The 26,867-nt window shown below is 47.4% G+C and overlaps 1 protein-coding gene across 1 annotated transcript; it reads right to left on the bottom strand.

The window, feature by feature from the left end:
• Positions 1-1,535: 1,535 nt before the first annotated feature.
• LOC143036366 (uncharacterized) lies at positions 1,536-4,423 on the bottom strand. The gene is made up of 4 exons (XM_076203622.1): positions 2,733-4,423; positions 2,396-2,537; positions 1,781-2,278; positions 1,536-1,691 (listed from the first exon to the last, which is right to left on the bottom strand). Exons 1-4 carry the CDS (start codon positions 4,421-4,423, stop codon positions 1,536-1,538), a joined length of 2,487 nt encoding a protein of 828 aa, XP_076059737.1.
• Between the last annotated feature and the right edge of the window lie 22,444 nt (positions 4,424-26,867).

Here is a 26,867-nt window from a genome sequence, read left to right on the forward strand (position 1 = left end):
TGAATTCCTTCTCGTCGTATTTTTCTTTTTCTTGCTCTTCCTCTTCTGCCGCTCGGCGCACCGCTTCCAATTCAGGATCCTCTTTCTGGAGTGTGATGAGTTTCTCTGTATCCACAGCGATCCCCTTGGCGACTTCCTCTGCAAGGACGTCTTCTTCATTTTTGTCCGCTATCGTCTCTTCCTCCGCCTCATCTTTGGTCTCGTCTCCAGAGTCTCCACCAAGCAGGGGGCCTAGGTCGCTTCTGCTTTGTTCCTCCTCTCCTTGTGCTCTTTTGGCCTGGCTTCTAGTGATGAATACCACAGGATCTGCCATGTCAGCTGCGTCAGTAAGTGTGGTATAAGGTTCGGGAATTCAGTGAAATATTGGACTCGGTGTACATATATATGTATGTGTACATATATATAAGAGAGGCGATAGAAAAACACATCAACCACAAAATGGGTTTATTGATTAACAACAACACAGCTATTCTAACACGATGGTTACAAAACACATGGACCACTGTGATGGTCTTTAGCTAAGAAATAAAATTAACCAAATAAACTTTCCTTTGGCGGCTGAAGAATCCTTCCACAGCTTCGACTGCCTTGAAGGGTGGCCCGTGGCGTAGTGCTCCTCAAGTTCCAGTGCCCTTCCTCTGTAGCTCTGGGAGGGGGCGGAGAACTCGAAGAGGAGGCTGACTGCGCATGCGTGGTCACTCACGTGACATCTTCCATAGGCCTGGGCACTGGCCTGCGGTCAAGAATTTTCCCACGCCGCGCGTCCTTTCTTCCAACTGTCAGTCCGCCTGGCACTGTAGCGTGGCACCTGTGACCCACGCGGTTTCTAGCTTTGTGAGCGCGCGCGTCGCCGTGACAAAGAATCGCGTCCTGGTCAAGGCGGCCCTCCTTGGGAACTGGACCACGTGGTACAGCTTGGTGTGCATCTTGGCGGGCATTTCGTGATGCTCCCCTGGGTAGGCCCACGTGGTACAGCTGAACTCGGGGACCACGTGGTTAGCTTGGTGTAGGGGCCGTGTCATTATATGACACTCTTCCAACGACGATTAGCTCGCAGCCTGTCGTGAGCTAAAAAAAAGTGTGCCCTATTCAGCCCTTGCTGTCTCAAACTCACGAGTGAGTGGAAAAAACCTCCCTGAGGGAAAAAACCCTTTCGTGAAGTTTGAGGGCTCTGGCTTTCTCTGGCCAAATGGCATGACATACAATGTAGAATGTGCCTGTGTGTGTATATGTACAAGTGTACTTGTATACATAAATGCTGTCCTATTCCTCTGGATCTGGGGACCAAAAGATACAGCAGTTATACGTTCACAAGAGGTTTCCCAGTCTGGACAATAAGTCTGCCCCCACATTTTCACTTCCCTTGATATAACGCAAAGTGTAGTCAAACTGTTGCAAGTATAGTCCCCACCTGGTGAGCCTGGCGTTGGCTGTCTTGGACGGTTTCAAATGCTCCAGCGGCATATGATCCGTCTCCAAGACAAACTTACCTCCGTACAGGTAGAATTGGAATTTCTTTATTCCATCTACTATGGCTAGCAACTCACGCTCGATGGTGCTGTAGTTTCTCTCGGCTGCCCGCAATTTTCTGCTATGGTAAGCCACTGGGTACAACTATCCGTCCTGCTCCTGGAGTAGAACTGCTCCGACGGCGTCTTGGGATGCGTCGGTTCGTAGCGTGAAGGTTTTTTCTGGGGTTTGGAAGCTGCAATATGGGACTGTTACATAGATGTGACTTTAGTTTTCGGAATGCCCTTTCCTCTGTCTCTCCCCAACTTACTCTGTTCGGTGCACTCTTCTTTAGAAGGTTATGCAGCGGCAGTGCTACCGCGGCAAATTCGGGGATGAACTGCCGGTAGTAGCCCACGAGATTCACGAAGGACCTCACCTGTTTCTTCGTCGTAGGGGTCGGGGCCTCCCTAATCTTTTTCACCTTGTCCTCCTGGCAACCACACTTACCATTTCCTACAGTGTGCCCCAGATATTGGATCACAGTTTGGCCGAGCTCCGTTTTGGAGGGTTTGACGGTCATACCTACCGCCGCTAGCTTCTCTAGGACCTTCCGTAGCACCACCATGTGCTCCTCGAAAGTCTCAGTGTGCACCAGGACGTCGTCGACGAATACCTCTGCGCCGGGCACATCGTGAAGTACGTCGCGCATGGTCCTGTTGAACACCGCTGGGGCATTGTTGAGGCCGAAGGGTAGCACGGTGAATTGGTACAGCCCCCATGGTGTGCCGAAAGCCGTAATCCTCCTGCTCTCGGGATGTAGTCCTATCTGAAAAAATCCTCGGGAAAGATCCAACTTCGAGAAAAATTTCGAGTTGGATAGTCTCGAAAATATCATCCGTTGGTCGGAAATTGGCTCTGCGATGGGCCATGTGATAGAATTTACCTTCCGGTAATCACCACACAGCTTTACTCCTCCGGTCTTCTTACCAACCACCACCCCGGGACTGTAATACTGGGAAATTGACCTTTCAATTATTACCTCTTCAACCATTGCGTTTATTTCCACCTTGACGTCGTCCACGAGTCTGAGAGGTATAGAATATGGTTTATTTTTTACAGGTAGCTCATTAATTAACTCAATGGGGTGGGGCTCTACCTGGGCTTGCCCTGGCTTGTCGTTAAAAATGTGGGCAAATTCCCTGCACAAGGACACAGCTTTGTCCTTTTGCTCGCTTGTCTAACAGTCATTTACCGCTACATCCTCCCATGTCTCGCTTTGCCTGACCTGCATTGTTTCAGGACCTACATCGTTCTCAGTTTCCTCCGAGATGACGGTAGCACAGCCTACTGGCTCCCTCGCCTCGTCCTGGAAACACTTCCTAACTAGGCGCAGGCATCCCAACTGCTCGGACGTCCTACGTCCTGTCACCCACTCCTTTCCTATGCTCATGCTAGCTACAGACTGCTGAGGCTCTATGTAGTTCTTTAGCATGTTCACATGGAAGCGCTTAGTCTTATGGTGACCCATCTGGATTGTGTAATTGATCTCTGAATTCCTGGCAACTACTTCGAAGGGCCCAAGCCAGGTGGCTAACAACTTATTATGGGACGTAGGCATTAACAACAAGCACTTGTCCCCTGGCAGAAACTCTCTCAGCTCGGCCTTCCTATCGAATTGGGACCTCTGAACCTCCTTGGCCTTAACCAGCTCCTCCTCAGCAAGTTCACACTTGGCCTGGAGCCTATCTGCCAAGTTGAGCACATACTCGTACGTGGAGCTAACCACGGGATCCGGAACATCGTCGTCCCACAGCTCACGTAACATCTGGAGGGGCCCTCTGACTTGCCTCCCGTAAATCAACTCAAACGGGGAGTGCTTTAAGCTACTCTGAGGAACTTCGCGATATGCGAAAAGCAAGAGGGCAATAAACCTAGGCCACTCCTTAGGTTGTTCGCTCATCATCCTCCTTAGCATCTTCTTCAACGTACCGTTGAATCTCTCACACAGACCATTGCACTGGGGGTGGTAAGGAGTAGTTCGGATGCCTCGGATTGAAAGCAAGCGCAGGAACTCGTCCATCATTCCCGAGGTAAACTGGGTTCCCCTGTCGCTAAGGATCTCCTTGGGCATCCCTAATCTTCTGAAAATTCCCAACAGTGCCTCCGCTACAGTAGTGCTCTCTATGTTCTTGAGAGCCACGGCCTCTGGCCAACAAGTAGCGAAATCGACTAACGTCAATATATACTTATATCCCTCTCTCGATCGGGGTTCAATGGGTCCCACGATATCGACCGCAACGCGTTCGAATGGCGTCGCTATAATGGGGAGTGGTTGCAGGGGTGCAGGCTTAACTCTGCCCCGGTCTGTGGTCCTTTGGCACGTGTCGCAAGATTTAGTCCAACGGGATATATCTGTGGCCATACCCGGCCAAAAGAAATCCTTGCTGATCCTGTTGAGGGTCTTAGTGTATCCCATGTGACCTGCTAAGGCTGCCTCGTGTCCAAGCTTAAACACTGCCTGCCTATACCTCTCTGGTACTATAAATTGGTGCTTAATCTCCCGACTTGTCTCAAACTTCCTATACATCCTCCCTGCCTTCCTCACATAAGTCATAACACCCTGACCCACTCGCCGCGCGGTACCATCCTGAAGCTGCCTACGTACGGTTTCTAACGAGGGGTCGTCTAGCTGCCTATCCTGAACTTCCTTGGAGTCTATTAGCTCCTGTATCTCAGGCACCGTCAGAGGCGCCGCGGTAGAAAGGTTTCTCAGCATCGCGCGGGTTACTACGGCCGCGGTGGTCTGAGTTTCTGCCTCTGCGGTGCTCGCATTGCGCGCCCCCGGAATGTTGCCAATCACGCAGTCACTTATGGGATTGCGCATGACCGCCGCTGCTACCCATCCGGTATAGATGTCCGACTCCACGTGCACGGTGGCCTCGGGCACGACGGTAGTGGAACCGTCTGCCATACTGCACTTAACCTTCCTTCCCGTGTACTGCTCGGGCCTTACCAAATACCTTTCACTATGCACCCTGTGCAGCCCGAATCTCTCATAACATATGCCTCCTCACCATTCACCAGGTCTAACCAAATGTTAAGTCCTTCCTGGCTCTCTAGTCATAGCTGGTGCGCCCCGTGGCAGCCTCCTGTTACCATGGCAGGAGGACCTTCTGCCCTCGTACGTGACGAGTTCCCTGCATGGGTGGTACGCACGTTACTGGCCTGACCCTGAACCGTGCTCGTGGAGTGATCATCCTGGATGCCCACCAGACTGGCAGCGGCTACGCGCGCACCCGTTCTCCAACTCTGCGCTGGCTGTTCACGCCCCTTGGGTTGCATTCCGCCATTTTGTTGGTGACGCCCTCGTGACGCCATCCAGGCACCAGGCCTAACCTTATTCATGCCACTCCTATCGGCTTCCTGCCGCCTATACCATTCACTCGACTGACCTACCTCCTCAGCACCTCCTACTCCCTTGTTCTGTTCCCTCTTAAATGTATTCCTCCCATACGCTGCATAATGTGCTTCAGCCTTAACACATACATCCTCTATGCTAGTCACCTTATCTAATCTAAGTTTTGCAACTAATTGAGGGCTACAAGCCTTCTCAAACTGGGTCCTCACTAGAAGATCCACTAAACCCGAGAACGTCCTCTCTGCTCCGTTCTTCCCTATCCAGAGCTCTAGACGACTCGTCAGACGACTGGCATATTGTGATGCCGTCTCGTGTTCCAGCATTTTGGCCTCGAAAAACTGCCTGCGGGCGTTCTCACTAGACACGCCGTAGGCTTGCGTCAGCGCCTGCCTCATTGACTCGTACGTCCTCTCCCCCTGCGGTACACTCATCAATATATCCAGTAGCCTTCCGGAGAAAAGGCTCATGAATTGGATAGCTTTGGTGTCTTCGGACCATTTCATTCTATTTGCTATATCTATGAATCGTTCCGTGAACGTTTCGATACTCTCCCCCGCCGAATACTTTTCTAGGTTCGTGGCCGCGGGCACGATAGGCGTACCCTGGCTCTCACTCTGACCGTTCTGACCATTCTGATCATTCTCCGCGAGTCTCGCCCGCTCTAGCACGTGACTCCTGATCTGTGCAGCTTCCTCCATCTTAAGCTTGGCCATTTGCTGCTCGTGAATCCTAACGGCCTCTTCGCGAACCCAATGCCTGTCCTCCCGTTCCAACGCTTGTTGGAACTTGACGTAGGTAGCGATCTCCGCCGGGTCGGTCATTCCTAACCCTTCCTTGGCCTCCTCTATGATCGCTTGGGCGGTCCTAAAAGTACGTTCACTACCTGCCATGATGAGTGCTGAGTTAATCCAACAACTGCGTGGACGTACTTAAACTAATTATGCACACTTCACTTGTCCAGCAGTTTCTGTGTTTCTCTCTCTCTTTCTCAACCGAGTCCCTGTTCGGGCGCCAAATGTGGTATAAGGTTCGGGAATTCAGTGAAATATTGGACTCGGTGTACATATATATGTATGTGTACATATATATAAGAGAGGCGAGAGAAAAACACATCAACCACAAGATGGGTTTATTGATTAACAACAACACAGCTATCCTAACACGGCGGTTACAAAACACATGGACCAATGTGGTGGTTTTTAGCTAAGAAATAAAATTAACCAAATAAACTTTCCTTTGGCGGCTGAAGAATCCTTCCACAGCTTCGTCGCTGTGACCTCCTGGACTGTGGGTCTAGCGCCAAGTTCTGGTCTAGCCGGGCACTGGAGTGCCCCTTCGACTGCCTTGAAGGGTGGCCCGTGGCGTAGTGCTCCTCAAGTTCCAGTGCCCTTCCTCTGTAGCTCTGGGAGGGGGCGGAGAAACGAAGAGGAGGCTGACTGCGCATGCGTGGTCACTCACGTGACATCTTCCATAGGCCTGGGCACTGGCCTGCGGTCAAGAATTTTCCCACGCCGCGCGTCCTTTCTTCCAACTGTCAGTCAGCTGAACTCGGGGACCACGTGGTTAGCTTGGTGTAGGGGCCGTGTCATTATATGACAGTAAGTGTAGGTGTCTGTCTGGGTATAGGGTCGCTGACTGTCTTGAGTCTAATGGCAACTGCTTCGCCTACGTCATTCCCTAAGAGGACATCTACTCCTTTTATCGGGATCTCTGCTAAGCCTACTTCGACTTTTGCTACCTGCCCATCCATTTCCAAAATCACGTTGACTAAAGGAGCTGATCCTATTACTCCTCCCGCCAATATCATGGAGAATTTACCTGTGCTTCTTTGTTCTAAACCTGGTATCAGATCTGGCCTTACAATGGTGCGACATGCTCCCGTGTCCCTCAGTGCTTTGACCGCGATTTTCTCTTCACTTCCCTCGATTCCCATCTTGGCATTCCTCACGTACATTGACCACCTTGGGTTGATCACTACTTCGTCTGTCCTATCTTCCTGGCCTCTGTCCTGCACCTGTCTCCAGTCCTGTGTTTCCCCATTGTCTTTCCTTCCGGAGCAAGTTTCCATCCCCTGACCGAGGTTCCCGCAAGAGTAGCACCTCATATATGCATCCTCATCTCTCTCAACGCACATTATCCCTTGCTTGGGCTGGCTATTTCCCATATCCTATCTATATGCCTGATCACTGAGTCTAGTGTAACAATCCTGAGTCCTATGCCCGTATCTCCCACAGCTGAGACATCTCTGAGGTTTTCTCCAGCTATCCCCTACTTGCGGTCTTGTATACCTCTGGCCCGGACCCGGAACCGCGAACGCGCCTCTGTTCTCACTGTGCTTCTCTTTTGACTTTGTGTTTCACCCATCCTCAGGGCAAATTTTTCGGCACGACTGGCCGCCTCCATTAGTGTCTCACATTTCTGTTGGGTCACATATAGTTTGGCTTCATTGCTAAGTAAGTTAAAAAATTGCTCCCTAACCATTACTTCCATAACTTCCTTTGCACTTATCGCATTTTCTGCCCTCATCCATTTCGAAAAATCACCCCTTAATTTCCTAGCCATGTTTATGAATCCACGATTGACATCCCTTTCTTCCTCCCTGAACTTTTTTCTAAAATATTCTGGGGTAACTTCGTAAACCTTTAGTATTTCATATTTAATCTGATCATATTCATAAATGCCCTCACAGTCAAACATAGTATACACATCCAAGACTTTTGGGGGTAGGCTGGACCTTATCATTGCCGGCCAGACATCCCTTGTCCATCCTAATTGTTTGGCTAAGCCTTCGAATGATGAGAAGAATAGATCTGGGTCTTCCTCATTAGATTTGGGAATAATGTGATTCGCCTTGATGTTGTTGTCTATTATGTTTCCTGCTCTACTCGCCCCCGCCTGTTGGTAAGTAGGATGTTCTATTGACACCTGTTTGTTTCTCCCTCTGTTTCTATTCGTCTTCTAGGGTATTGCTCACTGCCCACTTCAACTCTAGGGTCCCTACTTATTCTGAAGCTGTCCATGTCGTCTATCATGTCGTAGTAATTTCCCCTTTCCTGTGGGAACTGATCATATCCACCCTTACTTGATTCCATACGACTCTAAACCCTCCATTCCACTACCAACGGTAGGAAGATGTTCCAAGTGTAACAGGCGCGTACGATCCTCTCATAGGTCAAAATCTGCTAAGCGATAGACAAAACAACAAATAAATGACATTGATCTATTACCAGCGGGCAGATGTATGGGACTGAAGGTCACTTCGTGACCTCCCGCGCGCAGCTGTGGTCCACGCGATGAAAGAAGGAGCCGTTCTCTATGGTGGAGGTGAAAGAAATCACCTGATGAAAGGGCCGTTCTCTTCGATGGGGCCTCGCGTAATGAAGGGGCTTCTCTTCGGTGGAGGTGAAAGAAATCACCTGCCGGCCGCCTCACACCCATAGAATAAGGTCATCCAGATAATTCCTGACCCATCCTTTCCATAATAGGGGCTTCAATACCTCAGTCATGCGCCTTGAAAATATAGCAGGAGCACAATTCAGTTCGAAAGGCAATCTTCTAAATCTTTATAATGATACACCATCACTGAAGGTAGTGAGGTCTCTGCTTTCCTTGTCTAACATAATTTGGAAGTACGCATCCTTCATATCTAATGTTACATAATATTCATGACCACTGGCTTGTTCTACTAATTCCTCTAGTCTAGGCAAAGGGTAGACATCTGTTTTCAATTTTTCATTCACACGCCTATAGTCCAGGCACATCCTTTTGCTCCCATTGGGTTTGTTCACCAGTACTATCGGAGATAATCAGGCTGCCGTTGATTTCTCTATAATCCCCTTTTCCTCCATATCCGTTAGCATATCTGAGATAATGGTCTTTGCCTGTTCAGGATAACGGTATATAGGAGCTCTACTGGGTTGAGGGTTATTTACCTGTATATGAGCGAGTGGACCTTCAATTAACCCCAGATCATTGCTTCCCTGTATAAATAGCTGTTCGTGCTCTAGGATCAGTCCGCTCAGCTCTCTCCGCTCCATGTTTGTAAGATGGTTCCAGTTTTGTTCCCTTATTTTCTTTTCCAACTTCTCTGACCTAGTACCTTCTAACTTTGCTGATTAGGTAGTAGATCATTGTGTATTTCTCTGATCACATTTATTCTAAGAGGGGCTATGTTCCTAGTCACCTCATATGAACCTATTATGGTCCCCTTCTGGTACTTCAGCACTTTCTTAGAATTGTTAATAAGTGGTACGTATATTGAACTCTCTTCGCTAACATCTACTAAATATGGGTGGCCGTTATGGCTGTAACTTGCTTGGGGATACACTATAAGACTTGTGCCTGGTTTTTCTCTCACTGGGACTGTTACAATTCTAGTCTGATATGGCTCTAAGAATACTGGAGCCTCCAAGCCTACTTGTAAGTGATGCTTCGGATTTCCATTTAGCGTAATGGGGCTCTCTCGTACCTGTCGGACCTCCCCCCGTTGACTCTTGACGGTGTTAAATGGATACGATACCTTACCCCAGCATAGAGTTCTCTTCCTGGCGTTCCAATGATAGTCTGCTTGATTCAAAATGTCACATCCTAATAGTATGTCAGTAGCTAGGTATGAGTCTGGTACTATAGGAATCTATTGTGTAACTACCTTTGCATTACCCATATTAACCTTTGTTTTTATCATTCCAATTATCCTAAACGGGTTCCCTGTGACCCCTTGTAATCTTGGAGGATTCCTCCGCAAGTTGAGTTCTCCTTCTATCATCTTAGATGCTTTCTCCGACACCAATGTGTGATCACTCCCTGTGTCTACCAATGCCCTCAGTTGCTGGCCCCCTACTTCTGTAGTGATCACCGGGGTTGATCTTCTGTTATCCAGTCATTTTGAACCTTTGGAGTTTGAGCGGTATTGGCTCTTCATCAAGGCCGGGCAATTCGGGTCTCCCCTCTTGCAACTCAGCTTTCCACAATCAAAACAATGGCCAGGGGGCGGTTTCCTCCAACAGTCTTTTAACCAATGGGAGGCTGTTTGACAGTACTGGCAGTATCTGAGACGGTCGCTACCCTCTTGCGTATTCCTCCCCTTCTCCTGCTCTAACTGAACCTCTAGCTTGCGGATCCTATCCATGAGTTCATCTACATTGACATCACCCCGGGTACGGCTGTGTTTCCTCTCCTTGGCATGTAACACGTTCACCGGTGAGTCTCTCTGAATCATCAGGAACTGCCTCTCGTTCTCTAACCTAGTTAGGAAGTGGCTAAGGGGGGTACCTATCATTTAAGAACCCCTCCATCCTTTCCTTTGATCCTGTGGGTAACCCATTCCATAGCTTCCTTTTGATGGTCTGGTCCCGGTGTGGTAAGCATTCACCTGGGATTCTCGTCTCGAGAACTGCATGATGGTATTTAAACTTATGCATGAATGTCTGGTGACTCTATCCAGTCATATATCATGTTCTCTAAGTTGGGGATACCGTTTGGGTCTGCGAGTATCTTTGGTTTTTCCTCTTTTATTGTGGCTTTGGGTGTGCATTGGGCATTCTGTGCCTGTATGTCTATTACGTTCCTCAACGTATCTATTACATCCCATAGTCCTCCGTTAACCCTTTGTTCATTTGTAGCACCTGTTCCCTGGCCTCCTCCTGGGTGAGATTTCCAATCAGGTTTGTTTTCCGTCCTTACCCTTGCTCCTTCTCCTCCTGGGTTAGACTCCCATTCGTGTCTATCTTCCATCCTTGCTCTCGCTATGGTATGTTGGAAATACCACTTTGTCTTTGGGACTACATTTGCTGGGGCAATATAAACACTGGTGTGTTGGCTCTACTTTATTATGTGAAATTATTGAAATATGTTTCGGAGTTCGACTACGGGAGGTACGGAAATGTGACAAGATGTGGCAACTCTACTTACACTGCGTAGTAACCTTACTCTTGGCGTTGGTACTGCGTCGTGACCGCCTCCGTCGACCTTTGGCCCTGGAGTGCCCGCTCTCTCGAGCGTGCCGCGCTCGGATGCAAGGCGGCCTCCTGCCATGCGCCGTCCAATCACCTTTTAGGTCTACAATCACGTGACCTTGCATGGGGCGGAGTTAGCCCGGAACAAAGGGTGCGTCCCTGGGAAGCGTGGTGGCTGGGCACTACCAAGCCAGGCCAAGCCACGCTAGGCCCTTGTTTACGATACGCGCCAAAACCAATTTGCGCGCCAAATTCCAACTTGCCACATCCCTCCCCCCGCCAACAAAAGTCAACGACTACCGAAAAAAAAAAAAAAAATACTCCGGCGTGAGGGAAAAATCGATGCGTACGCGTCAGAAGGTAACACACCAAGGTGAGCCCCCTAAAAACAACAATCACATCGATGAAAAAACCCTTCGCGGCAAAACTAGCCAACAAAATATGATGGAAATGCAGAAAAAAAAAAAACGGAGCAGAGGAACGTCTTCCGCCTGACGCTGGAACTATAGTACGTCCCCCGTCGTTCCGATGTTGGTCGGGCGCAGGCGTGTGTTCCTTCTGTCAACGTGGTGCGAAATTCCGCGCCGGCCCTCCAACTGACATTATGCCACGGGGCATATTGCTGCTGGCTGCAAGCTTGTCCTTTGCAGATCTGTAAAAAAGTATCAGCGGCAGAAACTTTGCACAGGAGGGGGGGGGGGTATATGAGTGGATCACACTCACAATGGATATCTACAGAATACATTATTATTATGAAAATTTCCAACAGTAGGAGAATAATGCTCCACGCTCCTTGCCTGTGATCCTGCGACGGGCTGCTCCATGCTCCACGCTCCTCGCCTGTGATCCTGCGGCGGGCTGATCCGCGGTGGTCCTCCACTGGCAGAAAATTGCTGTTCCGACTCGGGCCGAATGGGGAATATGCGGAAAATAACAACGGCAGAATCTTTCTCCAGGAAGGGCGTGGGGTCGCCGACATACAATTTTTTTTTCTTTTCTTTTTTTAAACAAACAACTATGGAATACTACAAGGAAGACCTGAAAATAAAAAAAGGTATAGTTCTACGTTCATCTCACGTGTGGTAACGCTCAATCGGCGTCTTTTGTTGTGTGACACACGGATCAGTTATATGACCTTTGAATCGGCGTGCTAATGTGAGCCGCCACTATCCTCCTGGAGGTCCAGGGGTTCCTTCTCGTGTGTGGGGAATGCTCTCCTTACGTTCTAATTCTCGCACACAGAGAGATTGCCCTCCTGCTTTGTCCTATCTTTGTGAACACAGAACTCACGTCCTGACCGGATATGCATTATGGTGTAGATTACATCACTCACCTTTTTCATAACTCGGTATGGGGCTTGAAACAATGGTTGGAGCTTCTTACTTACCCCTTGCCTAGGTTTGGCGGTAACATAAACTCTGTCACCAAGGGCAAGCTGCTTTATGCGTGTTGTCACGAATCTAGGCTCTGTGTTTGAGTTAATACATCGAATCGAGACTTAGGATTCGAGTAGTTCCTTCAATCCAGAAATTTAGATTCAAGACGTAGCCTCGCTTCGGATACTCTCTCTACTCTGGGATAAATAAAGACGATGGAAATGCAACAAGAATGATATTTTAGCGCACTACAAAAATAATATATATCTTACTGTCATATCCTAAGCTCTGTATTTGAGTTGTTACATCAAAGTCTAAATTAGAATTTGAGTAGTTCCTGCAATCCAGAGTCTCAGAGAAATATTGCCTCTTATAGATACGTTCACTACGCCAGGATAAAGAAGATATACAAAATCACTTAAGTATTTACTAACACAAAATAATGAGAATATCTCTTACTTACAAAGTACCGTAATGTGCAGAGGGCGGGCGCTGAGAGCGGCGTGGGTGCCTGCACCCCCGCTTTATATTCCAGCCGCACAACACAGGTGCCACTGCCAAAGTGCCAACTTCTCTCAATATATATATTCCTATCCCTATCTACCCAACTCCACACATTCATTACTTCCTTTATTTATGTGCGAAGAGGGTTCACAATAATTCCCTAACTTATACCTTATTCTACAAGTCGATGAGGTAGAAAAGGAGGGGAGGCGATAATTCGCCTTCTTCTTCTTGATTAATGTGCCCCTTAACCTCAGCTGGCGGGCGGCGTCGGTTTCGTACCACTCCGCCGCTTGCCCACGAGCACTTTCGTGCGCGTTCTAGGTCAACGGTCCTAGCGGACAAGGAGTCATTGTTCCACCGGGCCCCTTCGGTACAGGCCCAGCACTTTCGCACACATTAATCACCGCGTAGCACTGCCGTACACAAAGAGTCCATTGTTCATCCCCCCCCCCCCCACACCCCATAGGGCTATGGTGGTCAAGAGAGGGGACGCCGTCTTCACAACCGTCAGACCTACGCCGCTCCATATTTGGTCCGTGTTATAGGTCACATTGAGGGGTTGCACAGCACAGTATAGTCATGCTCAAGGAATGAATATGTCACCTCACTGGTATGGACACGGTGTGACGTGTTATTACCAAAATGGTGAGCGAGAACAGAGTGCGGACGCAGGAGCGGGAGTGGGCCTAAGGACCCATGCTCCCCTTCTTATATACACAAGCCGCCGGACACCATATCCGTTAGGTCTATGCCTATTCTCTCCATTGCCCCTGTAGCAGGGGGGACCTCTTTGCATTGCTGTGATAACCCTTGTGTACCCTTGAACCCCTGACAAGTAATGCATCTCTTTACAAAATTATAACATCTACCTTTAGATTTGGCCAATAGAACAGCTCCTCGGCTTGTTTAATGGTTTTCTTTGGCCCTAAATGACCTGTTAACTCATGTGCATGTCTTATTGCTTCCTGAATCAAACTGTGAGGGATTATGAGTGCGTAGTGAACGCTTCCATCTGATTTCTCTCTAAAATAATATAAAACCTCATCTATCAATGCAAACTGATCTAGGGTCGTCTTCCTTAAGCGTTACAAGTAGGCTTGGAGGCTCCAGTATTCTTAGAGCCATATCAGACTAGATTTGTAACAGTCCCAGTGAGAGAAAAACCAGGCACAAGTCTTATAGTGTATCCCCAAGCAAGTTACAGCCATAACGGCCACCCATATTTAGTAGATGTTAGCGAAGAGAGTTCAATATACGTACCACTTATTAACAATTCTAAGAAAGTGCTGAAGTACCAGAAGGGGACCATAATAGGTTCATATGAGGTGACTAGGAACATAGCCCCTCTTAGAATAAATGTGATCAGAGAAATACACAATGATCTACTACCTAATCAGCAAAGTTAGAAGGTACTAGGTCAGAGAAGTTGGAAAAGAAAATAAGAGAACAAAACTGGAACCATCTTACAAACATGGGGCGGAGAGAGCTGAGCGGACTGATCCTAGAGCACGAACAGCTATTTATACAGGGAAGCAATGATCTGGGGTTAATTGAAGGTCCACTCGCTCATATACAGGTAAATAACCCTCAACCCAGTAGAGCTCCTATATACCGTTATCCTGAACAGGCAAAGACCATTATCTCAGATATGCTAACGGATATGGAGGAAAAGGGGATTATAGAGAAATCAACGGCAGCCTGGTTATCTCCGATAGTACTGGTGAACAAACCCGATGGGAGCAAAAGGATGTGCCTGGACTATAGGCGTGTGAATGAAAAATTGACAACAGATGTCTACCCTTTGCCTAGACTAGAGGAATTAGTAGAACAAGCCAGTGGTCATGAATATTATGTAACATTAGATATGAAGGATGCGTACTTCCAAATCATGTTAGACAAGGAAAGCAGAGACCTCACTACCTTCAGTGATGGTGTATCATTATAAAGATTTAGAAGATTGCCTTTCGAACTGAATTGTGCTCCTGCTATATTTTCAAGGCGCATGACTGAGGTATTGAAGCCCCTATTACGGAAAGGATGGGTCAGGAATTATCTGGATGACCTTATTCTATGGGCACCAACCTTCACAGAGCTAGTGAAACGACTAGGTGAATTATTTTCAGTATTGGAACAGAGTTTGGGAGAGTATGTGATAGAAGAAAGCTAAAGATAAATGTGGATAAAAGTAAGGTGATGAGATGTACAAGGGGTGAAAGTGGCAGTAGACTGGAAGTGAACATTAAGGGAGAGCGACTGGAGGAAGTGGATAGTTTTAGATACTTGGGTGCAAGTGTAGCAGGAAAAGGTGGAGTGAAGGTGGAGGTAGAATGTAGATTGAGAGAAGTGAGTAAATGCCTTGGTGGATTAAAGAGTGTAATGAGGAATAGACATTTAGGAATGGATGCGAAGAGGAGACTGTATGAGGGAGTGATTGTGCCAACAGCACTGTATCGGGCAGAAACGTGGAACATAAGAGAAGAAGAGAGGAGGAGTTTGAATGTGTTTGAGATGAGGTGTCTGAGAAGTATGGTGTGGGTTACTAGGCTAGATAGAGTGAGAAATGAGGAGGTGAGGAGGAGAACAGGGGTGAAAAAGGAGCTGGGAGATAGGGTTGATGAAAGAATATTAGGATGGTTTGGACACATGGAAAGAATGAGTGAAGAAAGACTAGTAAAAGAGGTATGGAAGGCAGATGTGGAGGGAGTGAACATGAGGGGACGTCCTACGATGAGGTGGATGGATGGGGTGAAGGGGGCTTTGGGGAAGAGGGGAATGTCTGTTGAGGAAGGAAGGGAGAGGACGGAAGACAGGTGTGAGTGGAGAATGGTTGTATATGGATGATGTTGTGATTGCATGAGGAGGAATGGGCGGGGGGGGGGGAGGTAGTATGTGTGAGCAAATTTTGACGCAGCCCGAAGGGATTTCTCCCCGTCCTCTCCTTATATGCAAGGGGGGACGGAGAGGGGGGGTCGCTGATTAAATGAAGTGGCCTTGCTGTGGATGTGCTGTGTCTTGCGACACTGCATCTGACCCAGGGCGGTGGGCAAGGTGCAGGGATGACCCGTCATCCAGGAGGTGCTCAGATGAGAGGGAGGGTGGGAGGGGTGTGGAGTGTATTTAGGGATGAAATGGGTGGGAGTGTTTTTATGCCTTTCCCTTTTTGGCTACCTCCCTTGAAAGGGGGAAAAAGCCTTGGTACATGTATGTATGTGGAACAGAATGGAGTCAAATTAAATTTAAGCAAATGTCTCTTCGGATTAAAAGAGGTTACATTTCTAGGACATGTAGTATCAGCAAAAGGTAGTAAGCCGTTGCCAAAAAACGTGGATGCCATACTTAAGATGAAGACACCAAAGAATGTAAAAGAAGTGAAGAGATTCCAAGGGATGTGTGGATTTTATAGGAAGTACATACCAGATTTCGCGAAAATCGCGGTACCACTCACTAATCTTACAAAGTCGGATTCTGAATATGTATGGAACAACAATCGCCAGGAGGCATTTGAGCACCTGAAGGAGAAGTTAACCAGTGCGCCAATACTAGCAAAGGTACGGAATGACCAACCATTCCTACTAACTACCGATGCCAGCGACACACACGTGGGGGCAGTACTGAGCCAAGTACAACCAGAAGGGGGCATTAAACCCATAGGATATTTCTCAAAGAAGTTAAACCCATGTGAAACGCGGTACGCAGTTAGAGATAAGGAGGCACTCGCAATAATGCTAGCTTGCAGAATCTTTCACCATCACTTATGGGGGACGAAGTTCACCATTGTAACAGATCACCAGCCCCTAACCAGTGTCTTCAAAAGAAAGACCAAGTCTCCACGCATGAGTGGGTGGATCCTAGAGATGAGAGAATATCAGTATGAGATCCAGTGTCACGAATCTAGGCTCCGTATTTGAGTTGATACGTCGAATCGAGATTTTGGATTCGAGTAGTTCCTACAATCCAGAATTTTAGATTCAAAACACAGCCTCGTTTTTGGATATTCCTTCTCTACACGGGGATAAGTAAAGACGGTAACGGAACAACAATGAATAATATTTGAGCACAGTACAAAATATAAAAAAAATATCTCTTACCAAATGGTGAGTGAGTACAGGGAGCGGCGCTGGAACGGGAGTGGGCCTAAGGACCACCGCTCCCTTTCTTATATACACAGGCCGCGTGACACCGGTGCCATGGCACAGGTGCCGACATGTATTTAATTAACTTATCTTATTTCTACTTGCCCAACTTCACATCTATCATCATCTTTCTTTATTTTCTGTGTGGAGAGGGCTCACAAAAGTTTCTACCTAAATCTTAATTCTACACTACACTGTGAGCAGATATATATTGGCTCTACGTTGCCGTCTGGTTTTGGCGAGCGTGCCCCTTAACCTCGGTCGGTGGGGGCACCGGTTTTCATATTCCTCCGCTGCAGGTCCATTGGCACCTTCGCGCACACTTCTAGTTGCTAACGTCTTTGCGCACAAGGGGTCTATTGTTTCTTTTGGATCCGGGCTCCCTCGCTACAGGTCCGTGAGTACCCTTATGCTCATTAATCACCGTAGGAGGGTCACACTTGCACAAGGGTTCGTTGTTTATGTTGCGTCCTAGGGTTGCGTCGCTCCAAGTATGGGCCTGTGGTATGTGGGGCACGGCAGGGAGGTGTGTAGCCACATACGTAGCACGATACTGTCATGGTCGAGGTATCGTGAACATGAACTATGACCATGACATCCAGTATATAAAAGGGAAAGAGAACGTCGTAGCCGACCAGCTGTCGAGGCCAGTTAGAGTGATCACGAGAGTACCAGAAGCCACTTGGCTGGGATATGATAGACCCACTTTCAAGGATAAACTGAGAGAGAACTCCACATGGTTGGAGTTACCCAACTACTAAGAAGGAGGCCCAATACCAAGTAGGGGAAGAGGGAACCTATCATCAAGTATGTGTCTATTTAGAGCACGAAAATCAAGACAAAGATGAAGGCTTTTATCCTTCTTAACAACTGGAACAAAAGGAGCATTGTAAGAACGAGATGGGCGGATGATCCCCTTAGTGAGCATATCACTAATTTGTTCTCGTATCTCAGCTCTATACTTCTCAGGAATGGAATAAGATTTGCGGTAGACTGGTGGTTCAATGGTCCGGATCTCGTGTAGGAAGTGAGGCGTCACAGTAAGTGGGTCACCCGGTAAGGCAAAAACATCGCCATATTTGACCACTAAAGCGGTCAGAGCAACATATTCCTTGCTATGCCTATTAGGAAAAAAAATTCCTACTTCCAACCGTAACTTATCACCACGGGAGCTATCCCCTACGTTAGATGCCTGCATCGTTCTCACCGAGACGTTAGTTCCACCGTCTACTAGCGTAATCTCTCCTAAGAGGGTAAGTTCCCCAACCACTTGGTCTTTGCGAATCTCACGGGTATCTGGGCTCAAATTCAGGGATGGAACTCTGCACCAAGCCTTTCCATTTTCCATCCTGAGCAGCTCTACTACTCCCTAACCGAGCAAGCTGGCACCTTCGACGTATGGGCATGCTGTAAACAGCGCCGAGACGGCCTGACCTGCGGGAGCGAGCTTGTCTGCTTTCTCAAGTATCAAAGTTATAGTTCCGCCTGAGAAGCCCGGGACCCAATGAGCTTCACCGGTCTTGACCGGAAATGTGGCTGCTTCACTTAACCCTTGAAAACTATAGCGCTCCTCGCACACGGCGATGAGCGGTGGTGAATGCTGGACCGTCTTTGTAAGGATTACTGAGACATCTTTGTCGTTCACCTTGAACGTTAAAAGACGGAAGGTTAGCGATACCTTATGAGCTGCGAGGAAATCAAACCCGAGGATGAGTTTGGACGGGAGCCCTTCAGCAGGGATGATGAAGAAAGAATGGTGGAACGGAAACCCAGCGAGACGAAAAGGAACGTCGACTTTGCCAAGATTTGGCATCTCTGCACCGTCGGCCACTATGATTCTAGTGGTACCAACCTGGAAGCCTTCCATGGCGGCAGGCAAAATGCTCTTATGAATAAGAGACACTGCCGCTCCCGTATCCATGAGAGCACAAACGGACTGCGTCGCATGGGGTTTAAACAACGTAACCGTTACCATAGCTAAACCGGCACCAGTGGTGTGGGAGCTGGCCAAGTCGACGTGAACAATTTCCACGTGCGACTGCCGCACGACCATCACCTCGGGGTATATTTTCCCTTGCGCTGGCCGTTTTTTGACGAGCCACTCTCCGCGAGACCTATCTGAGTCTCGTGACCTACACTCGTATGAGTCGTCTCACTCTTCCAAATCCGCCCCGCGCCCCTGCATGAGTGGCAATCTGTGCTCTCACGACCGCGTGGCTTATAGTAGCAAGCATCGGTCTCGTGGCCCACCTTCCTACAATGGGTGCAATATGGACGCTTGTGACCACTACGGCCCCGGTTACGCTTCCACGTGTGTTTGTGTCCCCCCGCTCTGCGAGAAGGGTATGTGTGGTCCTCACGAGGCCGTACCTCGGTGTCTCGTCCATGGCGAGGACGCGCCTCCAATCCTCGCAAATTTTGAGGATTGGTCTCTTTCCCCCACGAAGGGCGAGGTGAGGAAAAGTCTGGGACTCTGTGTAATGTGGATATGGAATATGATTGTAAGGGTGGAGTGGAACTAGCGTCCGCGGCCGGGTACTGGTGGGACACAGCGGCCGTTGCTGGATACAAAGCCATGGGCGAGTCAGCCCCGCCCGCATAGACGGTCTTCACATCGCAACTATGCCTCTGCGCATAGTCGATGGCTGCGTGAAGGACACCAACAATGGAAGATTGCTGTTCGCGAGTAAGGGTTCTCGCAAACTGTTGCGGCATGGCTCGTTTAATACGGGTCACGGCCGAAAATGTGCCCCAAGCTTCCCGCTCTGGGTGGAACACCGCATAAGAGGAGACCATATCCGCCAATCTGAAGGCGAAAGAAGTGAGCGTCTGTGATGGCTTAATGACTGCCTCGGCGAGACGATTTGCCAACGCATCTGCCGATGCGGGCGCGTAAAAGAAGTATTTGAAAGCGAGTTTGAAAGCCTCCCAATCATCGGGATGCTTACCCTTTGCCAGGCGAGCAGCGATCGCAGCATCGCCGGCTGTTTTCTGCTGAGTTACAGCAATCTTGTCTGCGTCAGAGACCTCTGGAGACCACCTCTCCTCTAATAAGGAGAGCCACGAGGTCGCGTCAGTACAAGCAGGGAGACCATTTAAGGGGTGGTGGTTAATGCCGGAAGAAAGAAAAAATGGAACATCGGCAGTCGCTTGAAACGCCCTTGCCTGCTGGCTCACAGCTCCGACCACGTGGGTATTGTTTTTACGGCGAGACATGGTTATAATACCTATCAGCCCTAGCTCTATCTAGCACTCCTTTGTGTTCACTGAGTAGTCCTAACAGTGTGAAATGGTATGTGGAAATATGTTCACTGAATAGAGGTGTGGGTATGTGGAATATTTGTCAAGGACCGCATGCCACCACTATGGTATGTTGAAATACCACTTTGGTATGGGACTACAATTGCTGGGCAATATAAACACGTATGGTGTGTTAGCTCTACTTTATTATGTGATATTATTGAAATATGTTTCGGATTTCGACTACGAGAGGTACGGAAATGTGGCAAGATATGGCAACTGTACTTACACTACGTAGTAACCTTACTCTTGGCGTTGGTACTGCGTCGTGACCGCCTCCGTCGACTCTTGGACCTGGAGTGCCGTCTCTCCCGAGCGGGTCGCGTTCAGATGCCAGTCGGCTTCCTGCTATGCGTTGTCCAATCACCTCTTAGGCCTACAACCACGTGAGCTTGTATGGGGCGGAGTTAGCCCGGAACAAAGGGTGCGTCCCTGGGAAGCGTGGTAGCTGGGCACGACCAAGCCAAACCAAGCCAAACTAGGCCTTTGTTTACGATACGCGCTAAAACCAACCTGCGTGCTAAAACCAACTTGCCACACTATTTCCTTCGGGATGGTAGGGTGTAATAAAACCAGTGTTTATGTTGTGTGACTTGCAAAGATCTCTAAACTGCTGAGACGTGAATTCAGCACCATTGTCAAGAATCACACACTTTGGAACTCCAAAATCATTCAAATACTTCTCAAAGTTTTTACTGACAACCTCTGTAGTCTTGTTCCTAAGTGGGTAAAACTTCACATAGCGTGAGTAGTGATCAACGATTGTAAGAACGTACCTGTATCCATTTGCTACAGACACCATATCTGTCAAATCAATACTGATACGCTCCAAAGGTTTGTTTACTGGAGGTAGTTCTTGGAACTTCTGCTGTAAGGATGGACTGTCTTTGTGGACTTGGCAGGTGATGCATTCTTTGACATATTTAACTACATCAGATCTAAGTGAAGGCCAATAGAAGTATGTCTCCAAAGCATCGATAGTTTTCCTTCTACCTAAGTGACTTGCAACATGCTCATGACCAAATTTTAGTGCTGCTTTCCTAAACTCTTGAGGTACTACAAGTCTTAACTGAATACTATTATCTTGCCTGTCAGCACTCAGGTATAACAAACCCTCATACAGTATAAACTGATGAATCAAAGCTCGGGGAAACCTCTTTCTAGGCAATTTTCCTCCTTCTAAATAAGCAATCAAGTCACCCCATCTTGTTTCACTTAACTGCCCATCTTTATATTCTTCCTTACTCAATCCAAGATAATTGTCTCGATTATTGTGAAAGATTGCTCTAACTGGCCTACTTAGCTGATCTGCTACTTCATTGTGCTTTCCTGGCCTATACACAACTTTGAAACGGTAATCCTGCATTTCAATAATCCATCTATTCATTCTAGGAGACTTTGTCTTCCTTTTGAATACTGATACAAGTGGCTGATGGTCTGTCTGTATTGTGAACATGGTACCCCAAAGAAAATGATGGAAGCGTCTACAGGCCAGTACTACGGCTAAAGCTTCACGATCAGTAGTGGAATATCTCTGTTCTGCAGGCTTTAATTTCTTTGAAAAATATCCAACTGGTTTCAGAAGACCATCACTCTCTGGCATTAATACTGCACCTACATGATCTAAACTAGCATCTGTAAATATCTGAAAAGAGTTTGTCATATCTGCTTTAATAAGTACAGGAGCTGTCATCAAAAATTGCTTTAGCTGTTCAAAACTAGATTGACACTCTGGTGTTCAACTAAATTGTTCCTTCATTCTCAGAAGATTGGTTAAGGGGACAGCAATTTTTGCAAAATTGCGTATGTGTTTACGGTAAAATCCACACATACCTAAAAGCCTTCCATTTTCCTTGACATTTGTAGGAGCTTTCATATCTCTGATTGCACCCAAGTTGTCAGGACAAGGTTTGCATCCCTCCTTGGATATGATATGGCCAAGTAATTTGATCTCTTCTTGAGCGAACTGACACTTCTTGATATTCAATTTCACACCCTTTTCACCAAATAATTGGAACAACTCTCCCAATCTCTCAATTAATTCTTCTAAGTTAGGAGCCCATACTACAATGTCATCTAAGTAATTCTTGACCCAACCCTTCTTTATCAAGGGGGCTAAGATATTTCCAATTACTCTTGAGAATATGGCTGGACTACAACTCAGACCAAAGGGAAATCTCCTGAACCGATATAATGTAACTCCATCACTAAAAGTTGTCAAATCTCTACTATCTTCATCCAATTCTACCTAGTAATAAGCATCCTTCATATCTAAAGAAGCATAGAAATGATTTCCAGATGCCGATTCAACTAACTCTTCTAATCTAGGTAATGGATGAATATCAGTCTGAAGGTGAGTGTTAACTTTCCTATAGTCCAGACACATTCTTTGAGAGTTATCGGGTTTTCTGACTACAACTATAGGACTCAACCAGGCAGCTGTGGATGGCTCAATTATATCTTTGGCCTCCATATTCTCTAACAGATCGGCGATAAGCTGCTTAGCCTTCTCGGGATATCTATACATTGGGGTCCTAACGGGTTGGGGATCACTAACATTAATATGCCCTTGAACTCCCTGGAATTTTCCTAACTCATTACTTTCTACTATGAAAATCTGGTGATTTTCCATTACCAGGTTCTTTAATTAGGCTTGTTGTTCATTATCTAAATGTGACCAATCCTGTTGTGCAATTAAATTTTCTAATTTCTCCTCTCTAGTGCTTCCTCGTCCTGGTGCAACACGCATGCTTTCAGGGATAAGTTCATTCTTAATTTCAATCTTTCTACATGTGGGGATCCATTCACTGTCCTCAACTCGACCTCGTTTCTTCCGTAGTGGTTCCACTTAACGGGGGCCACCGCCACGTTTTGCACTAGGGACACCTCCGCACCTGTATCTAACATAATCCTCCGTGTCTCATCATCAACTCATGCATCCAGTATAATCAGGACTTTCCCCTTTGCTTGTTTTGCTTGTGCAACTTTTACCAGCAGGGTTGAACTCCCTCGGTGTCCTTTCTCCGTTGCTACTGGCTTCTCTATTTCCCTTGTTAATGATCTCGTCGTCCCATCTTCCGGAACTTCCTGTGGCTTCCCTCTGTCACGGGCCACCTCTAACCCTCCAATATCCTTTGCTCTTTCCCTCCTGCGTGTTATTCACTTTATATCCCTTATATTACCTCTCCCATTTCATATTTACCCTTCTTTTATTCCCGTTCAAGGACTCATACGTCCATTTCACATCACGCGCAAGAGAGAAGAGAGACAAAACCTCTTTCAAAATTCCTTACCATAACAGTTCCAATAATATTCCGATCCACCTACGTACATCGTTAACATTGTAAGTCATACATTGGTCATACGCCAAAAGGAATTACACTAAGTACTTCTATGAATTCTTACATTACTAGAGCACCATAATCTCACAAGCATAAACATATCTTCAGATACATTAAATTTTGAAACACTTTGACTCGGAACTCGACCCGTCTATGTAAACAAAACGCGTGGTCTTAACACAGAAAAATAGAGAACGTAATTAACAACAGGGGTGACTATGGTAACACCTCGTTTTTTGAAATATTATACCTCTGGGTTATCCTACCTTGTATTAACGCCCAATTCCTTTTGCCTACTTGGTTTATCGAAGGACAGTTAGCTCTGTCGTGTCCCCACCCCCAACACTTCAGGCACTGAGTGTCAGGGCGGGGTTGCCCCTGCCACCTGGAGGTGTTCGAGGTTTTCATTCCTGTTAGGTATGCGTCATCCCGAAACCAACATCTCTCCTTAGAATGGCCTGTACGACGCCAAACATCGCAGTGCGGCATGAAACGCCTCCATTTAGGTTCCCTTTCAACCGCACTATGTTCTAATTCTCTTTTCGTACCCCTACCAGAGCCAAACCCATGTGCTCTGTCGGTCCTGCTTCCTCCATCATATCTTCTTTCAGACTTTCTCTTCCCTAGCACCTCCAGTCAAGACCTGGTATAAACAGCAGTGTTTCCAGCTGTCATCATGTTTACTTCTCGTTCTGACGTTTCTTGCAAATTGTCTCTCCTACTTAGTTTGAATGCTCTCGTCATTAATTCAGTATAATTACCAAGAGATATTGAGGATGCAGACTCTGCAAATCTTGCTGGAAACATGCTAAGGAACCTCCTTTGAGCCACATAACGGGCAGTTGCCTCCTTCATGGGGTCACGATCTATGATTTGGGAGACTAGAGATTGTAATCTGATATTGAAATTCTCTAGAAGCTTGTCTTTGAATCGCCTTGCGCTTTCCGGTTCACCGAATAACTCATCACTTGAGGTTGACTGCGGATAGAAACTTAAAAACATAGTCTTGAATCCATTCCAATCATTAGGGAAACTGTTTTTACACATGTGGACAGCCTTTGCTGTGGTTGACCCAGGTAGGGTTCTCGAAATAACGACCCTTATGCGTCCTACATCTGTCCAATCGGCTGATTGGCATTGATTTTCAATCATGCGTATCCACGCATGTGCATCTGGACAGACAGTGTATTATGGTTGTTGATCGATTCTCGGCGCAATGAAGTATGGAAGATCATCAACAATTGTGTGGTTCTACTCTCTCCTTTGTGCTTGGTTCACATGGGTCAGGAGATGATGTAACGATGTTGTTCTTGTGAAGACCGGGTGTTGATGACGTACTTTCACTAAATTTCTCATGTTGCAATTTTGTCTTGTTGCTTCTCTTGTCTGAGGCTTTCGCATACCCGCACTCACACCAGTTCATCAAAACACGCTTCTGCCAAGACCTAAGCTCTATGTTTGAGTTGATACATCAAATTCTGAATTAGAATTTGAGTAGTTCCTGCAATCCAGAATCTTAGTTTATAAGTCAATGTGGTAGAAAAAAGGGGGGAGGCTCTACTTCGCCTCTTGTTTCTTGATTAACGTGCCTCTTATAGATACATTTACTTCGCCAGGACAAAGGAAGAAGATATACAAAATCACTTAAGAATTTACTAGCACAAAAATAATGAGGGTGCCTCTTACTTACAAAGTACCGGTGAGTGCAGAGGACGGATGCGGGGAGGAGCTATGGGTGCCCGCATCCCCTTTTTATACACCAGCCGCACAACACAAGTGCCACAGCACAGGTGCCAACATATTGCAACTTATATATTTTTATCCCTATCTACCCAACTCCACACATCTCACTATCTCCTTTATTTATGTGTGAAGAGGGTTCACAATAATTCCCTAGCTTGTACCTTAGTTTATAAGTCAATGTGATAGAAAAAAGGGGGGAGGCTCTACTTCGCCTCTTGTTTCTTGATTAACGTGCCTCTTAACCTCGGCTGGCAAGCGACGTCGGTTTCGTACCCCTCCGCCACCGGCCCACGGGCACTTTCGCGCGCGTTCTAGGCCATATGGTACTAGCGGACAAGGAGTCATTGTTCCACCGGGCCCCTTCGATACAGGCCCATGAGTACCTTCACACGCATCAATCACCGCGCGGTGCTGCCGCGCACAAAGGGTCCGTTGTTCACTCACCCTCCATAGGGCTAGGGCGATCGAGAGAGGGGACGCCGTCCTTCCAACTGACGGACCTACGCCGCTCCATATTAGGTCCGCGTTATAGGTCACAACGAGGGGTCGCACAACACAACGTAGTCATGCTCAAGGAATGAATATGGCACAACACCGCCATGGTCACGGTGTGACGTGACACCTCCAGAGCTCCTTTGAATATACCACTTAAAAAATTTGTGCCTCTATCACTCTGCACCTCCCGAGGCATACCCATCTTACTAAAATAAGACAATAGGGCCTTTGTAATTGTCCTGGCCTTAATGTTTGAAAGAGGAATCGCTTCAGCATATAGAGTAGCCTGACACATAATGGTGAGGAGGAATGACTTCCCCGATTTTGTTTTTGGGAGAGGGCCCACGCAATCAACAACAACTTTGGAAAAGGGTTCCTCAATGATTGGGACTTGGCACATAGGTACTTTCTTAGGTGTGTCATTTGGTTTCCCAGCCACTTGGCACACAACACACTGTTTAACCAGCTCCTTGATATCCTCTGACATCCGAGGCCAGAAGTGCGCCGATATCGCTTGTTTAGTTTTTGAGATCCCGAGATGGGCGCACGTAAGTTCATGAGCCACCTTGATAATTCCCTGTTTCATCACCTGTGGCACGACCACTTGTAGAACAACGTCTCCTCCTACCTTACCGGGTGTCTTGTATCTTCTTAGGATTATGCCGTCCTCCATGACGAACTCTCTCGTTATATTTCCCCTTCTCCTGGTCCTCCTCTTCTACCGCTCGGCGTATTGCTTCTAACCCAGGGTCCTCCTGTTGAAGTTGGATGAGTTCCTTCTTGTCCACGGCCATCCTGTGGATAACTTCCTCTGCCAAGGTGTCTTCTCCCTGGTTTTCTGCTACACTTTCATCCGCTGTCAGCCTTACTCCCTTCTCATCTTCGTGTTGGGGTTCTTCCGGGGGTGGGTTTTCATAGACCGAGCCGAGCAGGGGGTCCAGGTCACCTCTGCTTTGCTCCCCTCCCTCTCGTGCTCTCTTGGCCTGGTTTCTGGTGATGAAGGCCACGGGGTCGGCCATGTCAGCTCTGTCATTTTGTGTATGCGTCAGTCTGGGTATGGGGTCATTTACTGTCTTAAATCTGATCGGAACTGCTTCACCTACGTCATTTCCTATTAAGACATCTATTCCCTTTACTGGGATTTCTGC

Source organism: Oratosquilla oratoria, chromosome 2 (genome assembly GCF_046742065.1).
Source record: "Oratosquilla oratoria isolate Oo_2021 chromosome 2, ASM4674206v1, whole genome shotgun sequence".
In the NCBI taxonomy this organism is placed as follows: Eukaryota; Metazoa; Arthropoda; class Malacostraca; order Stomatopoda; family Squillidae; genus Oratosquilla; species Oratosquilla oratoria.